We start from the raw sequence: 17,972 nt of genomic DNA, 5'->3' as shown, positions 1-17,972 counted from the left end.
GTGGATTAGCTGACGTTGTCATACAGGACATGTTACTGTGGAATACTGTCACGTCTCTACTGCTCGGAAATTGAGCTGTTAGCATGTCATGACGCTAATGAGTGTCAAACAGCAACAGTCTTAAGTCAGAGGCCTCTTTAGATTTGTTGAGGCATTGACTGCTACCGGAGTCGTCCACAACGGCTCCATGACGATACTGGGCTGAAATGAGTTAGGACATCATTTCATTTCCCCTTGGGATGAATAAAGTATTTTTCAATTGAACATAAACTTTGTTCATTTTCCACTGATTCCCCCTGAGTTTATGATCTGCAGATTGAAATGGAAAAAGGCAAAAAAATAAAAATAAAAAAAGACTCCCTTGTTTATAATTTGAAATTAGTCGTCAAAGGAATCCAATCTTCCAACGGTACAAGTAGCACTCAAGACATCAGCAAAACTTCCCCCTCGGCCGTTGGACGAGACGACGGCTTTAAAGACGCCGAGCAAACCCTGAATAATTGCATAACTATGTCCAGTAGAGGCTGCCGTAGTCATAAATCTATTACATGTCTTTAGCATCTGGAAAGTGTTACTTAGAACATTTGAAAGAGAAAAAAAACCCCCAACAACAACAAAAGCTAGCCCAGCAACACATCAGTCGTTAGCGTCTTCCAAACCACCTTGAGATAAATTACATAAAAAATAAATGAACAAATTAAAAAAACTAGCGGCGGAATGGAAACGTAAACTAATAGCAAATGACTACAAGGTGGCTAATCATGAGTAATCCAGTTGTGGAGCATCAGCAGACTCCCCAGCGGGAGCAGAAAGGAGCTGGTGGTTGGAGCGCAGTGATTTCCCTCAGGCAGATGTGCCATTTTAGAATGCCGCATTGTTATGAGGGAGATCCATTAGCCCCTACATGATGAGCCACATCAAAGCAAATTCTCACATATGGATTATTTGTAAATCATGTTTTTTTGTTTTTTTTATCCTCCCCAGACTTAGCCGGTTGATGCCAAACTATAAGTTCATTTTGTAAATTGACATATGAGCTCTGAGTGGGCTGTATGTGTTGATGTGTGTGTGCATGAGAGAATAAACGGCTTAATAGAAGCAAGCGGATTTCATAATGGAAATGGCTGTTAGTGGTGCACAAAGTAGTCCTGTTCAGACGTGGATTACTGAGCTCACCAACCAGAGAGCCTTCTGTTTCAAACGCACCACAAAAAAAAAAAAAGACAGGTCTCTGCCGCGGACTTCGGTGCTTGCCACGTCCATCCTGTTTTACAGTTTCGACTTAAATCGAAAATAAAGAGGTTCACTGTAAAGATTATTTATTTATTTTATTTTTTTATTTTACTTTTTATTTTTTGCGATGATCCAAGCATTAATGCCGGCCACGTTTTAACGATGTTTACAAAGCTTTACCCGCCTAAGAGGTTAGTTTTAAGTGCTGCGTGGAACCGCCTGCCAAAGCTCCATTTGAATCAGACGTATAACAGCAGAATTATCCCCGGTTATAGTTCTGGTTCAGATTTTCTTTCTAAATCTATCTGCGTCGCTTGACTGCATTTGCGGTGAAATTCAAAGTGGTGGTGAGATATTGATGTTGCAACATAAAACAGCCTGGATGGTGGCTGTTTCATGACGTTTTGTTATAAAGTTTCTTCTCCTATTGCAAAAAGTTCAACTATTGGCCTGTGTAAGTGCTTTTTGTATCTGATTCAACTTTTTTTTTTTTAAATAACATCATTATTCTGTTAATTCTATATTCTAATATTATAATAAACATTGGGCTAATATATAGCTTGTTAAAGAACCTCAACAACATGCAAGTAATTGCAACCACAAACCTCATATTTCTTTATCTTTTATGAAAAGGACCAACAAAAAGGTGTGTATGTCCAGTCAAGGGCACTGCTAGCTAGAAAGCTAGTTGCGTTAGCACTAATTGTAATTGTAAATATTCCTCTAACGCTAAGGCGCTTTGTCAGTGTGGTATTTAGTGGAAGCTAATGCTAAAGTGCTAAATTGTCTTTTGGATCGTCCTCCGAGTAAAGTTTGTAATTACAAAGGTATCTGCATGGCTTACGCTTTATTCAGCTGAAAGTTTACAAAACAGCAAAAATTAGCGCTTTAGAATTTATATGGAAAAATGTATTTAGAGGAAGGTACGCGCGCTAAACATTTTTCAAATTAGCTAAGCGCTAAGCTAAAAATTAGCTCTGCTATTAGCAAACTCTAAGCAGTTTGCTAATTAGCTTGTTAGAATCGGACGTATAACGATTAAGCTAAATTCTGCGGAAGACCAGAAGGAAACCATGTTTAGTTTATTAAATACTTGACAGTGGAGCAGAGGTTCACCTTCCAACAGGACAACAGGCCCAGGTATAGAGTGCAATCTACAACTGGGTCTGCTTCAAAACATGTTGATGTATCAAAATGAGCTGGTAAAAGTAGTGACCTGAATCCAGTTAAAAATCAGAGGTAAGACTTGGAATTTACAAAAAGGCTCTAAACCACATAATGGAGGCAAAATGTGCATGACTGGCCGAGGCCAGTACCCCACAATGTTAGCAACTTTAGCAATTCACTTTCCATCAGTGGTAGACCAAATACCCCAAAAATATTCTGGCAAAACAGAGTATTTGTTTTAGTATGTTACTTCAACTTGTAACAGTCTCATCGTGAAATAATCTGGGCCTACTTGTCTTGCCTCGGGCCATTGAGTGCTGAGGCGACTTAACCAGAGCAACACCTGTAATATTCTCTTTCTTACAACCATTCCATTGTCGATTTACTAATGTCCATTGTCCATTTGATTGACCCAGCATGGGTCAAGCTTCAGCCATTGGTAAGGCCGACTCAGTGAGTTTAAGACTTCCAGGTGCCTGTAGCTGCTGGGAAAGTCTACCTCGTCTGTCCTCCACCTACATGTTATATGCATGTTTATGCTGCAAGGCTTCCCAAATGTCTAAGAACTATTGTTACAGTTTTGACAAAAATAAGCCATTGTGGTACACAGACAAACATGATTCTTGCAAACTTAGAGTTGGTGAACAGCCTTGAGTCTAAGGAGAAAACCTTCTGGTGCATCCAGTCATGGAACACCAACAACTACCGTAAAGGGTTTTAGTTTTTTAATCACTTGAATTTGTAGATGGTTGGACTTCAAATTGTTTGCAAATGATCTTTGGAACTCTTCCCAGATTGGAGGGCAGTAAAAATGACTTCACTAAGATCATGGATGGTGGATAAGAGTGGATTGTTTTATGCTCAAAACACAGATTCAAAAATTAAAGTATTTGAAAAATACTTTAACGTTAATGTTTGTCACTCGTATTATTCAATGTTCTTCAAAGAGGAAGGACTGTAGCAGTCTGTGTTACAAGATTTATGAAAGTCTTTTACTGACGACACTGCTGATTTTAAAAAGAGAATGAAACTGCTTGGAAGCGGTGAGTTTCTTCAAACAGCAATTATCTGTCTCATATTAAACCATCAGGGCAGGGTGATCGTTTTAGCGAATATGGAACAAACGTAGTTTTGTAAAAGTTGCATACTGCAGCTTTACGTGCAACATCAATAAACCGGTTTATCTAGCTTAATAGGGTTGAAAAAACATTCAACTCTGTTGTGTTGTTGACACCTCCCTAAATGAATCAAATCAAAAAGTGTTGCTTACCTCCTCCTGGATTAAAGCTCGATCATTCCAGAATCAGCTCGTCTGGTGCTAAACCCACGAGGCCAAGAGCAGATCCCCTCGTGCATGAAATTTCAATTTAGAACCCAAGACACTGTTTACTCTTTAGGCCCATTTCCTCTCCCTACTTGAGCTGATTTCGGCATCAAAGTCTGCTTTTGTACAGCAGCAGCATTGTTTCATCAGCAGCAGCAAGCGAGGCTCACCGGCGGCTCCACACTGTGCAGATAAGTGCATCAGCTATTACCGGGTCCCTCCTTCAGACCTATTAGGTCTTGCAAGGACTTCAAACACCAATTTGTTCTGCAAATAGCCCATTCAATTTGTGCCCACCAAAGAGAGACACCTCTCTCCCTCTCTGCAGTAATTGAATCTTCAAAGGGACATTTTCCTCCATTTCTGCCAGGTATTAGAGTGATGAATAGCAAACGGTCATCTGAATAGAAAGAGAGGATACATGTTTATCCATTTTCTGATCATGGCGCCTTGATGACTGCGGGGTTGGTAATAGGATTGAAGGGGGTCCTCGGTAAGAGTCGCTCTCGAACGCAGTTTTGCTTTGTGGTTCTACGAAGTAGCTGCAGCTCACCGCAAACCTTTCCGGGTAACAAGGTGGTGGCAGCATTATGCTGTGGGGGGGATGTGCTCTCCGGCAGCAGGTAAAGGGAAGCTGGTCAGAGTCGAGACGGAAAAAGTCAAGGATGAAAACGTCATTTTTCCACACAGCAAATACACGGACGATGCAAACTTCAAAACACAAATGCAACAGAAAATTGCTTCAAATTACAAAAAAATTTGCAATCATAGAAAATAGAAGCAAAAACCAACAATTAACTAAAGAAATTCAAATGAAAAATGTTGCGAAATAGCAAAAACATCTGGAAATATGAATAGGGGCACCATTGCTTCAAAAGGCATAAGTCCTCCAGACCACTGGGGGGAGTCTGGAGTAGGTAGTATAACATATATAAACAGCCACGTTATATTATAAAGACTTCGTGTTTCAACAACATTAAGTATAACACGGATTTTCTTTCTTAATTCATCCATTTTCCTTCTTGACATCCTGTTTTTACTAAAGACCTGTACCAATACTCACCCTACACCCTACTCACCCTGTGCCCCCCTACGAAGTGTGTACTCAGTAGAAGTACATGTAAGAGTTCGAGTGCAAAGGTTACAAGATTACAAAAATAGGAAAATTGGGGTATTTTAGTGTTTTCTCTGTGAACACTGCTCTACTTCTACCCTTTAATTCAAAACACCACACACAGTGATGAACTGTGGGTAATACACTTTGCTGAAGTGCACTTCGTTTTGATCTTAGCCAAAGTTTGGATTGTGGTTGCAAAGGGGGTGGAGCTAAAGACCACTCTTGAGAATTGGGACACCATGTTTCTATGGTCATTACTGAGAGCCTGATCCCATACGATATTTTTTGTCGACTCCCCCTAGTGGTCTGGAGCCCTTACATTTAGTGGAGTCAGTTAATAGCATTACACAAGTGCTGTTTTTTTTTTCTTCTTTTTTTACTAATTGCGTTGTTTTCTTCCTTGCTCCTATTTCCTGTGTTTGCAACATTTTGGTTATGGCTGCCGCATTTTTCGTGTGCAGCATTTTTTCTGTTGCATTTGGGGGGTTTGTGTGTTTTGCAGTTCCACCTGGTTGCAGTGGGTTTCACTGGTTTGTGCGAGTTTCCACCTGTTGGTATTTCTGTCTCCAAAGCACATTTCACCCTTGAGAAATATACATACCAGGACCACAATGAATTTGAGGAGGCTTTAAAATCTTCCAATACTTTTATTATTTAAATACACCATACGGGAGCAAATGTCTCGGAAAATATCACAAATAAATTTCTCTTTCATTCATCATTTATATGTTGGGAATGATATCTACATTTCTGGCTATGAGCAGAACTTCTTCAGGTTGCCATGGTGTGAAGGGAAGGGAGCCGGATGCAGAGGGGTCAGATGTACTGTAGCCACACCTGGACAACAACATTTACATGCATACTGTACATACATGATAGCTTTACAAATACACCACAAGTGTCCATGATTTGTTTTCCACAAAATGCCACAGATATTTTATTTAAACCCCATTCATATATACATATACATATGAACACATATATGTATATATGAATCAAAACAGAAAGAGAACATATTCCCCCTTTTCTTGACAACACTTAAAATATAGAAAGTGAAATCACCACGTTTCTGGGAAATGAGGATAGAAAAGGAAAAGAGGACAAAACAAAGAAAAGTTCCCGCTTTCCCCCCAAAAGTGTCTTTAAACAAATGTGCAGCGTTGAAAAGTCTGCCACTCTTAAACCTAATTAGTCTGTTTTTTTCTTTTCCGTCTTCGCTCAGTCACAACATCCTCTCAGTCAGTTGCTTTAACGACCTCTCTACCTGGAGAGTCCCCTTCTGATTATGATCAGTGTTAAAACTCCGAAGCGTTCCCGAGCGTTCTTGTCTCAGTTGTAGTAAGTGCAAATATCCACCCAGATTTGGGGAAAAGCTGAAGGTTGAAGGCTGGGAGTTAGGGGGCGGGGCCTTGAGGGTTGCGGAGATGAGAAGTCAGGTTACTGGTTAAGATGGGAGGAAGGTTCCTTTACGGCGAACGGGCCTGGGCTGCTGCTGATCCACGCTGTCTCAGGTGACAATGAGGAAGGGCTAAAATGAAGGCACACATCCTGCTTCCTGCACAGCTTCCCACCTAACACACCTAGCACGAAAAACAAACAGAAACGAGAGATTAGCAACGCACCGATCCACTATTTTCACTTCCAATACCGATATCTGAGGTTTAGTATGGGTCGATACCGATCCGATACACAAAAAAACTGTGCTGAATTGACTTAAAATGTCTTTTTTTTTTAAACAGACATAATGTACTGAATTACAAATGTATTTGATAACTCTGTAACAGTGCAGCACACTTAAATACATCAATAGCTTTACAAGTAGAGATGTAAATGTTTGTATTAAGCGATTCAATTCTGACTTTTAGGGTAACAATTCGATTCAGAAACAATTTTTGATTCACAATGTTTTTCTATTCAAATAGTCTAGAGATTGTTTAAATTATCTGACAACAGGAAAAGAGTGTAAACAAAACCACCAATTATTTAAAACAATTTGATAAGTTTCCATGCTGTATCAAAATCCTCCAGTTTATATTCCAACAAAAATAGGCTTATGAATGAAATTCTGTAACTTAAATGACCGGTATTAGGTTAGCTTACCTGACTAGCTTTGTCATAAATAAATAAAAAAAATCTCACAGAAAGTTTCAAATATAATTTTACAAAAAATTAAGCAAAATCTATTTTTAAGCATTTTGAATCAATCCAAAATTCACAGGACAATATGTAGATGTAAAAATAAACTGCAACAAGCCTTTCAAATGGTACAGAAACTGCAATTAGAAATTCTAAATAGAATATAAAAATAAATAATAAACAATGACGCCTCTCAAAGCACAAATCCCAGAATTAGTCTTCAATAGATGTGCTCTTATAGATCTCAGGTGCATTGTCACCGATGCTCGGTCTACAATTTTTGTCGAAATCAAAACTGATAAAGATATTAATATTGGATTGGTGCATCTCTAACAAACATCTCAGGTCAGCATTAAAAGCAAGACGTTGAAGTGTTAAACGTGTCCACTCCCCTCCACCTGATTAATACATTTTCCACTAGCGCTTGTGTTTAATTTATTGATCAGCCAGGCTTTGAAAACCATCTGGTGTCCCATTTACTTAGCACCGACTCAAAAGTGCCTTCATGAGGTGATTCTCTTTGGTATAATTAGAAGCACGCTCCAGCATAACTGCAGGAGGTGCTCAAGCCTGTGAAACAGAAATGCAGGGGGAGGAAACGCTATTATCTGTCTGGGTAAAAAAGAAAAAAGAAACAGCTTTAAACTTTTTCATCTTCCTCGTGTTTTTCTCTGCGATTCTAAGGGGTGATTTACTCCCCCCACCCCTTCATCCTTCAAATCACTAGGAGGGCTTGAGTCTATTAGTAATTGCAAACTCCGACTTTGGGGGCTAATTAAAGTGACTGACGCTGGGAGGGTCTTCCTCCCCTGGGTCAAAGCGAGCTCTGTTTGAGAGAGGTAATTTGTCTGCTCTGAACAAAGAGATTAGGCAGGAAGAAGCTGGAAAGGAAGTTGAAGATATGAGCGCACAAACGATCGCCGCAAAAATCGCAAATAATCAAAACGACTGCGGCCTGATGCATTGGTGCCGTATTGATTCGGAGGGCCGGAGTCCTGCCAGATTCTGCTAAACGTGCCACAATGTGCTGGAGCAGCAGGATGATCCTCCACGTTTTCCCATGTGGAGCTAACAGAAGCATCCACTGAGCGCCTCTGTTTATTTAAATATCCTCTCCTCTCTCCGCTATAATTAAAGCACCGGGGCCAATATTCAGATTGCGTTTTAGCATCAATAATGCAGCACTTTTTTTTTTTTTCTCCCACTACAATTGATGTCGGGGGCATAAATAAACAATGAAGCTTCATATTTTACTACGCCGGCCGTGCTAACGGAGACGCTCTTAGCGCGTGGCTGACGACTTAAACAGACGTTTAAAATTAAGCTAGATAATACAACGGCTTTCAATTTAAATGTGAGGAGCTCTTAGAGCTCGGCGAGCCGATCTGTAAAAGTGACAAGCCCTTAAAAGGCCTTAATGGAGTTCTGCCTCTCCTCCACTCGCACGAGCACTCAAGGTGAAATGCATGCTCCCAATAATATGATTCCTCTTTTAGTCTATCTATGACACACTCCAAACACTCCCCCCCTATCCAGGTTTCTCTCAGCCTGTGTGTGTATCAATAAAACTCCTTGTTTTGAGGCAGAAATGATTAGATCTCCAGCAGGCAGAATGGAGCTACCCTGAGGAATGAAGTTATCCTTGTATATGATTAGGCGTTTTGTTTTGCTTTCACTGGGAGCATCAAGATGGAAGTTGTGATGACAGTTCTGGAGATACACTAGCTGCCCGGGGTGATCCCGTTTAGCCACACAAGGTCATGAAAATCTGCTTTAAAGGTACTTCTCTGTTGTAAATACTCTCAAAATACGACAATACAACACAGAGCATCTGCAGGATTTCATGGAGTACAACGTTTTTAAAATCAAACAAAACAAAACATGGATGCCAATTATTGCTCTGTGACATCACAAGAGGCTAGCCGATCAAACAGGCATCAGTAAACGTTACGGTAGTTGAGTTTTGGCATAGACTTTGAGGTGTTTGGGTTGTAAAGGTTATGGTGGAGATGCTGTAGGTATGGGCATTAGTGGCTCCCCCGGAAAATGTTCTTAAGGGCCGGGGCCAGACCAGGCCAGTAAAATTCCAGGCTGCTCAGAAAGAAATGTAATTAATAAAATTTAGGGATGAACGATAGATCAGCACTAACATTGATATCAGCCAATATTAGTCATTTTTTAACATTTTGCTACATTAGCTTAGCTTAACTTCTCTGGTTCTAACTGACTCTAAAGAGTAGTGGTAGAGGAGCACATTAGTTCTGCAGGAAACATGTAGCATTTTGCTACTAAATAAATATGTTTAAAGGCAGAATCTGATTTTAAAAGATGAGGACAAATTACTTAGGTCATGTACACATGACCAAAGGCATGTGTTAGTGGATGACGTGTTGTTCTATATGATGAACTATATGAATATCTTGAGTGATTTTCCATCAAAGTCTGGTATGTAGCTTTAAACACTTTGTAGAAACAGAACAAAAACGTGTAGCCAAAGGAAGTTTGGATAAATTACTGAATTAAAATGTAACAAAGCCAGTCCAAGTTATTCTGATTGATCATCAAACGCCAATGTAAACTGAGTAAATTCCCACTTTTCTCATTTCACTGCAATCAATAACTCACTAATAACAAACTTCCACCAGTGCAGCGGCCTTACCTTCTGGTCAGGCAGTAACGGGTTCGTCTGCAGAGAACTTAAATGGCCGTTGATGAGCGCTGTGGGTCTGTCGTGTTCGCAGAAGAGGCTGCCGTTGATGTAGTGGAACCGATCCCCGGGAACGAGCCGGTTCCGGCAGGTGGAACACGTGAAACACTTTGGGACAGGAAGAGAGGAACTGGATTAACCAACCCAATCTACTCACACACACCGCGAAATGAGGTACATGGCGGCTGTTTTGTTTTTACCTTGAGATGGTACACGTTGCCCTGCGCCCTCATCACCAACTCGCTGGCTGGAATTGACTGACCGCAGGCGCTGCAAGCTCCGCTGTTCCCAAATAACCTGAGAAAAGACGGAGCGGGGTGAGCGGGGGTTACTCTGCGTCTGCGTAGATTTGCGTAATGAACTGTGGGAACCCACGCTTTAGCTTGCCAAGTTTTCTAGTCTACATGTCTCGACTCTTACGATCGAAAACACAAAGAAGAAGAAGAGATGGAAGAGGAGAAATGAATCCTTTAGAGCTCTTCTCAAGCATCTCATGCTGAGACTACGTATTACTTTTACTGCATTTTTCTTTTCTGCAACCCAATAATAAGCAGGAACATAAGACATCAGGAGCTAAGAGGATTTGATTGTACGCCCAGGCAGGGACGCAGAGCTTTTGCCATTAGGACTCGTGTGAATGCTCTGTCAGTGCGGTGTTTCCATTAGAAACCCCGTAGCTTCTCTGGTTGATATATAATGTGCATGGGTTAACCTTTTCAATCATGGTGTCAACACTTTAGATTTGCTTCTGCTCATCTCTTTCGTCCCTAACCTTCTCTCTCTCTCTCTCTCTCTCTGCCTCTTGATAATGAAATGCTTGCTCCAGCTTCCCTTCTATCTTCCTTCTGAGTCCACAATTTAGATTACTTCATCTCGGTGAGCAGCAAACTGAATGAAATTTCGATTTGAGCAGAAAGTAATTTACTGGGATCTGGACCCATTTGTCATCATATCTCACTGGGTGTTTGCTCTATCACTGCACTTTTCCTAAGCAATCAAATAAGACCACGGCATCTGACATGCTCCGGAGAGAAAGGGGAGAGAGAGAGAGAGAAAGAGAGAGGGATGAAAAAAAGGATGGGTGGTGGCAGTGGATCAGATAAAGTTGTTTGGCTTAAAAATAAATAAAATAAAATTAACAGGAAAACCGAGAACGTCTCGTCCGTTTTGCACTCTTGAGGAAGCTTTTCTTTATGAAAAGTATTTAAACGGAATCAGGGAGAGAATAAAAAGTGTTTGTGTCGTAACCCCCCCTCTCCTCCCCAAGCGGTCGTTAAGATACGACCCACAAAAACAAAACAAAAGTAGGAGCTCTCAGAGAAAACGGCTTTCAATAAGACGGTACCAGGCGGAAGCAAATGTTGTTTTGTTGGCATCGTTTGGAAAGACTCCGTCAAAACTCAATTTCAGAAACTAATTAAATGGAGACTGTTGCCGCGACGCTGCCAGTTTTGGGCTCTCTCGGAAACAAACGTGTATATATATATATATTTATATATATATAAATGTATATTATTTATTTATTTGTATATATTTAAATATATAACTTGCTTTAAGAGACGTGACGAGAAAGCGCTGGAGTTTTATCTGCATGAAAGCTTTTTGAGAGGTGTTGAAACAAAGCCTATGAAGGTCCACAAAGCAACACGAAGCAGGTTAATTATTTTACCAGGGATACAGAGGTAGAGGGAGAAGGGAAAGGAGTGGTGGGAGGGGGGGGCAGCCCTGGATACTGTTTGATTTAAGGAGCCCAGGCCTTTAGGTGCTCAATTAAGTTGCTGTAGCATTTTGAACTTGGGCCCTAATGGCCCCCCCTTCCACAGCTCGGGAGTGAAGTCGACATGGCGGGTCAGCATAATTAAGGCCAAGGGGACTCCTAATTACAATGACACATCTGGTTTCTGCTTTCCCTCCTCTCAGAATAATCGTAATAATAATAATAATAATAATGAATAATAATAAAAACAACAGTTACTGACAGTGTTTCAAGAGGAAACGCTTTGATTTATCCCTTTCTCCGACTGGATCTGATTAAATTAAATATCAAAACAACACCAACAATCAGAAAGAAAAAAAAGAGAAAGGAACCCATTCCGAGCTGTCTGTTGAGTATATAGGCGATGACTATTGGATTTCATTTCAGCAGTGACTGCTGGGTGAAATATAGCATGGCTTGCTGCTGGGCTGTCTGGTAAATGCAGACCTCGTTCGCTGAGACCTTTGAGTAGGGTAAAATTACCCCCACAACAATGATTTCTGCAACACAGTCCATTAAAAATGCCTCTCTACATCAGCAGCCAAAGCACCTTAAAAGCACTAGGCCATATTGATACTGAAGCGAGGCTTTGCATAATGGCAAGAGCTGCATTAGAGAGGGGGGGGGTTGTGAGGATGACGGAGGGCTGGCACAGATCGTTGTGTGTGTGTGTGTGTTTTGGGAGCAGGGGGTTGAGGGAGGATGAGGAGGGCTTGTGTATGTGTGTGTGTTGGAAGTGGAGGGTGGGATCAGCCAAATTACACTTGGTTAATTCAGAGTAACAGATCTGGCCCCAAGTGAATTGAAGGCCTTGAATTAATTCTGATATGACAAATCAAGATAAACGTTTCCTCTAAATTGCATGCGATTTAATTAATTTCTGAGATCCCCCCCCCTTTTTTTCCTTTCCTCTTCCCTGGCCCTAATAAGTTCACATTCTCTCATGCTGTCATAGTGCTTGAGTGGGCAGACTTCAAAGTGATATTAAATAACCAACTATTAGATTTACCTCACACGTTCTATTGGAAAAGTGCCATTTAATTACCTTGGCTTATTCAATTAAGCCGACCGCATTCTCTCCCGAATCCAGCAGCCGCGAGTAAATTAATTCCCCCCTCCGCCAGCCAGCGGCCCGCAGAAATAACATCACCTCTGGCTGGAGACAACACGAGGCGCAACTTTCGCTTGGAAGTTGAGGCGCCGCCCTCTGGACCAGACACAGCTGGATTTGACGCCTAAAAATATATGTTGCATGTTCTGTTTGGAAAAGTCAGTCTGCCCCTTTAAGATAAAGAACAGAGGAGCTGGAGGGGGGAGCAAATGGCCTTCACAATAATCCCTCTTCTCTATCTGTCTTTCTCTCCTGCTTCTCTCAAAAGCCAATTTGGTTAATTAAATGTTTTGTTTGCGGTGCGGCTCTCATTCATTTCGGACACGTCACTGGTAGCGGATACAAGCCAGGGACCAGATCTCATTAGATAAAACCCATCAGGACTAAAGGAAATGGAGGGGGGACTATAATTAAAGCATTTAATTGTGTAGACTCACTGTCACATGCCTGCTCCCCCCCAACACATCAACCAACCAACCAACCACCACTTCTGGTCTTATCTCTACAGAGATCTCTCCGTTCCATAATATGCTTTTCACTTCTTCCAACCAAGCAAGCTCTCATTACAAGTGGAAAGGTGTATCCACACACACACATTCACACCCCAATCTCCATTTCTCCCACGCACACGTATGCACTCGGCTTTCCAGTTTTAATTATGTTATAGTACCATTATGAATGAAGTACCCCATTGACTTCCCTGTGTTTTTTATGAGGTGGGAGTAGGAGCTGAGAGCCACACTTTACCATTTCAATTAATTGTGCAGTTTTGTTTTTTTTTCGGTTGTTTTTTCCCCCCCTGTTGACTGCAGTGTTGTTCCGTCTTCACTGAAACATTGAGTTAAGCTGTGTTTTAACTTTTTAACATGACACCCACCCATTCTCAGTGGTATCTGTTTGAAAAGATTCAGAGTTCAATTCAGAGCCGGATCGACTAATTTCACAAGATCAGGTGTCATTTCCTTATCTATAACTCACATCTGCAACTCAGTGGTTCACCTGTTGTACTGTGATGTGATCCATTATGTAAAATGTCTTCCTCTAGCTCACCACATCAAGCATGGAGGAAATGTATAACTTTCTTTGGGTTATTGGTGTGAAACTTGTTTAATTCCTTTTATTCAAATTTACAACACACTAAGTGTGTTTTGTGTGTTTCCATTTTGCTAGATCACTCGAAAGCTACATGACACAACCTCAGGGTGAGTTTCCACCAAAATCCATCTCTGCTTGTCTTGCAACCAGGGCCGGATTTAAAAGGATGTGGGCCCCGGGGGCTGGATCCAGTTTTGTTGTCCTCTAGTTTATGGTGGGCATTTATCGTATTGTTAATAATTTATTGTGATAAAAGTCTTGTCCTAAGAGTTTTGAGATAGCATTGGCTAACATCAAATTCCAGTGGATGTTAAAAGACAGCCTAAAATTTTTTTTAGAAATATTTTCTCCATTGTTTTTTTTCCATGAGGGCATCAATAAATGTCAGTAAATTTGAAAATATAGTTGAGTCAGTTTAGTAACATAATCCACAAGTCTTTAAGTATGTGGCATCCTGAATAAGATTGTTTCATATAGGAATGCTTTTCAAGACATAATTTGTTTGTGGCACTATGAATTCTGTCATGCAGTTATTTAAAAACTAAGTGACACATCGTTTTTTATCACCATTTTTACCTTTATCACAATAGCACTAAAAAATATTGTGAAAAAATTCTGTACCACCCTCCCTACCTCCACTAAGGAAAAATTATTTTACTAATGCAAATTACAGGACATTAATAGATAGCACTGTACATTGGTAGGTATGAACTGATTGTAGGTTGAATATGTCCTGTAGCCAGTAACTCCATATTGTTTCCAAAGAAAGTGACTAACTTTATCATTTTCAAAAGTTTGAATAATGTTTATATTCACAAAAATCCTAAAATAATACAACTCACTTGATTGGGGCTTATGAGTTTTGCATAAAATAATACAACTTTATTACTTTATAATACATTTTTTAAATAAAACATCCAATCATTAAAAAATACAAATCTTTGGAGCCCCCCTCAAAATTGTGGCCCTGGGCTACCGCCATTTTCTGGCTCAGCTTGCAACAGTTTAAGAAATCTCTGCTGAAAACTGATCAAAAACTCACAAAAACTCTTGTTTGACTCAGTGGTGCCAAGCAGGGAAAAATCCCACCAATTTTATGCTGGTGTTTCTTCAACCTGCTCAGAAACTTTCTGTCAGTAAGTCAACTTGTTGACACTTAAAAGCAGGACTAAATCGAGCACAAAGTGTCCCGGCTTCCTCACCTGATGTAGTCGTTTCTGCAGAGGATCATGCCGCTTTTCGTGTAGCACGATGTGCCTATTTCGCCCAGCTGGGCCTGGCAGCAGGAACACTTGAGGCAGCGGCTGTGCCAGTAGCTGTCCATGGTGTAGAGGAGGAAGCGGTCGGCGATTTTGCCCCCGCAGCCCGCGCATCGCTTCCAGGACAGGGAGCCCGTCCCCACCGCTGGTGGCTGGCTGTTGCCTCCGGGATTCACCATTGTCTTTTTTTAAAAAAAGAAAAGAAAAGGTCAATGTCAGACATGCGGTTTGTACCATTACCTGAGAGAGAAATTTAATCGAAATACCAATGCACAAATGAATCCGCTGAGGTCGAGATCGGCCAGTTTTCCCCTATTATTGATCGTCAGATATTATTTTCTTATTCATTACATGTATCAAAGCGACAAACTCCCACTTCCTCAGATTTATAAACACTGTAATTGGCAGCACTAACCTTATGACATAGAGATGCATCAACACCGATTTCTGATTTTCTTTGGAGGTCTGATTCCATTTTTTGTATTCACACATCACCAATGTTATCTGATTATTTTTTTTTATTAATCTGAGCACAGTGCATGACAAAATAATCATTTTTACTGTTGCTTTATGAGTTTATTGATCAAAAATGTAAGTTCTTAGTCCTGATGCATTTACTGGAGTTTTTTTCAGCTATGAGGGCAAAACTGGTCTTTCCTTGACCATCTAACTAGTGCGTTTTCACTTTTTTTTTTCAGTTTAGCAATAAATTATCAGATGAAGATTGAGATTTATACCCGTCATGAATCATTTTGCGTATTGAAGAATGAGTCGGGATCTCGTATTCGCAAAAACAATCAGATTTCAAAGGGCAGGCACCCAAAAACAAAACAGAAAATCGGTATTGGTTAAGTCTGATTGGTTCATAATTAGGCATAATTTATGCAAACTAAAACAAAGAAGGAAAAAAAAGTCATATTTCAACAACTAACAGGTAGTACAGTCCAGCCTTCTCAAGACACCGCTCTTGTGCCAACTGTCAATCCAAAATCACAACACAATCTTAGTAAATTCATCGCTCTTTTCAGTCATTTTTCTTTTGCTCAAACATGAAACACTAAAGCAGAAGCGGATGGAGTTTTGTCACTCCTGCTCCCTGTTTACTAGCAGTTGATACTGGCTGGAGCTTCAAGAGAAGAGCTTTGAGTGAGACATGCACAGCCCAGCACTGAGACTTTGCAGACAAACCTGCTGTAATGACTGTAATCTAATGATTCACCCACAAAATTAATGTGGAGCTCTTTTAGATGTAATCCCTACCAATTTGATCAGGCCTGACTCGCCAGGATGAAGCAAGAAGAAAAAAAAAAATCTTTGTTGAAAGCCAGGTAGGCCAATTAGAGTTAGGATGGGGGGGGGAGGGGACAGGAAAGGAGGGGAGAGAGGGAGATAGAGAAAAGCATTCAGTAAGCCCATTAGCGATGGCTCTTAGGGACAAACCACTGCCTACCTTAGTGTTGATTAGATCTAAAAGGAGATGAATTAAAAAAAAACAGAAGAGAGAGCTGAAAGTGACCCCTGGATGAGCAGGTCAGACTATAGTCAAATTTCATTTAGGGGAGGGAGTTTCTGGGGGGTTTCTTAGCTGAGGGATAGAAGGGGCAGGAGAGAGGAGGAGCGCAAAGGAAGTGTGTGTGTGTGTGCGTGTGTGAGAGAGAGAGAGAGAGAGTGGAAGGGAGGGGGGGGGTAGGGGGGGGGCTTTTAACTTAAATGGGCTAACTCAAGTAATTACACGACCGTTCAATTTGGGCAAAGAGACCAAGACATAGAAATACAACACAGGGGAGAGGGAGGAAAACACTCGTGGCTGCTTCTTCGAAATAGAAAATAAGCTATGCGACTTCATATTGGAGTTATTATGAAGTAATAGCGTGGAAATTGGATAATAGGTGATAGCATGATAGCATAAAAGGCGCAGGCGGACTGTAACACTACTACAGCATTCCAGCGGAAAACATAAACACACCGCGTAGCTGCAGGACTCGGATACTCACCTTGTTTGTTTCTCTTAAGTGTAATGGCAGTAAAGTTGGCGACGCAGTTGAACAGGTTGATCCCAAAAACAAGTACAGGTAAAAAAAATAAAAAATTTTTTTTAAAGAAATGAAAGAATTACGCGGACGCAGAACCGCGCGCGCTGGCCTCGAGCTCCGCGCGACAAGCGGAACCCAGCGCGGAACAACCCGAGTCGGCTTGTTCACAGGCAGCAGTGGCAGCAGCAGCGCGCGGACCGGAGAGAGAGAGAGAGAGAGAGCAAATGGAGTTTTCAGATAGTATTTCCAGTGGATGTTCGCCCCTTCTGCTGTCACCGCTTTACTGCTTTTTTCTCTTTGCGTAGAAACGAAAGGATTCCACAGCAAGACGTTGTGTGAGGTCTCCGCATGCCGTAACGTTCCCCAAAAAGCTTGAAGTGCGTGTTGTGGCAAAAAAAAAAGGGGGGGTAGAAGGAGGAAAATAAGGTGGAAGTGGAGGAAGAGCGAGGCAGGCGGAGAAGATGAAAACTGACTGTCCGCACTCCGTCTAGTCTGGTCTGGTCGGTGCGTCCCGCAAGCAGCTTGTTCTACATGTGTCGCTGACAGCAAGGAATCTTCAGTAAAACCCTCCTTAGCTGTCTGACGGAAGCGACGCCTCGGCCAATCAGCTCGCAGTCCATTTAGGAGGAAAACAATCTCAGCCTATCATGGAGAAGTGATATTGACTGGACAGACAGACATGCAGGAATGGAAACGGAGGTAAGAGAGGCTGGAGTAGGCAGAGTCAAATGTGCGTATTGAAAACAAGCTTATAAGAGCCAAAAGCCACAAAAAAGAAAGAAAAAAATAGTATCTGCTTAAGTTCATGTTCTAATTCTATACTTTTTTCTAATTAATGTATCGATAATAGTACTGAAAATATTTATTTTAACTGCATACAATAGGTTATTTAAAGGATTTAGCGATTGGTAGGATCACAACGAAAGCAGCTCTGCTTTTATTCTTAATGCTCCCTTTAAGAACACTTTCAAATGCGCCACAAGCTGCATGGCAACACGCAGTAGGTTACATTCACCTCACGTCAGAGTTTAATT

At 41.1% G+C, this 17,972-nt stretch overlaps 1 protein-coding gene across 1 annotated transcript; it reads right to left on the bottom strand.

Annotated features, from left to right (window-relative positions):
* Positions 1-5,468: 5,468 nt before the first annotated feature.
* On the bottom strand, positions 5,469-17,487 carry lmo4b (LIM domain only 4b). Its single transcript, XM_032572800.1, has 5 exons — positions 16,900-17,487; positions 14,849-15,087; positions 9,885-9,981; positions 9,637-9,792; positions 5,469-6,421 (listed from the first exon to the last, which is right to left on the bottom strand). Exons 2-5 carry the CDS (start codon positions 15,082-15,084, stop codon positions 6,413-6,415), a joined length of 498 nt encoding a protein of 165 aa, XP_032428691.1. The 5' UTR covers positions 15,085-15,087; positions 16,900-17,487; the 3' UTR covers positions 5,469-6,412.
* Positions 17,488-17,972: the final 485 nt, after the last annotated feature.

Source organism: Xiphophorus hellerii, chromosome 9, assembly GCF_003331165.1.
Source record: "Xiphophorus hellerii strain 12219 chromosome 9, Xiphophorus_hellerii-4.1, whole genome shotgun sequence".
Lineage (NCBI taxonomy): Eukaryota > Metazoa > Chordata > Actinopteri > Cyprinodontiformes > Poeciliidae > Xiphophorus > Xiphophorus hellerii.
Note: the sequence above shows the minus strand (reverse complement) of the source record. Positions and strands in the feature narration are given on the sequence as shown.

Bases quoted from the DNA above. Each gene is read 5' to 3' on its own strand.
- lmo4b (XM_032572800.1), bottom strand. From the start codon at position 15,084: ATGGTGAATCCCGGAGGCAACAGCCAGCCACCAGCGGTGGGGACGGGC. The intron at 9,982-14,848 runs GTGAGGAAGCCG...GTCTTTTCTCAG, and splicing joins TGCAGAAACGACTACATCAG to GTTATTTGGGAACAGCGGAG. The intron at 9,793-9,884 runs GTAAAAACAAAA...CCTGTCCCAAAG, and splicing joins GCAACGTGTACCATCTCAAG to TGTTTCACGTGTTCCACCTG.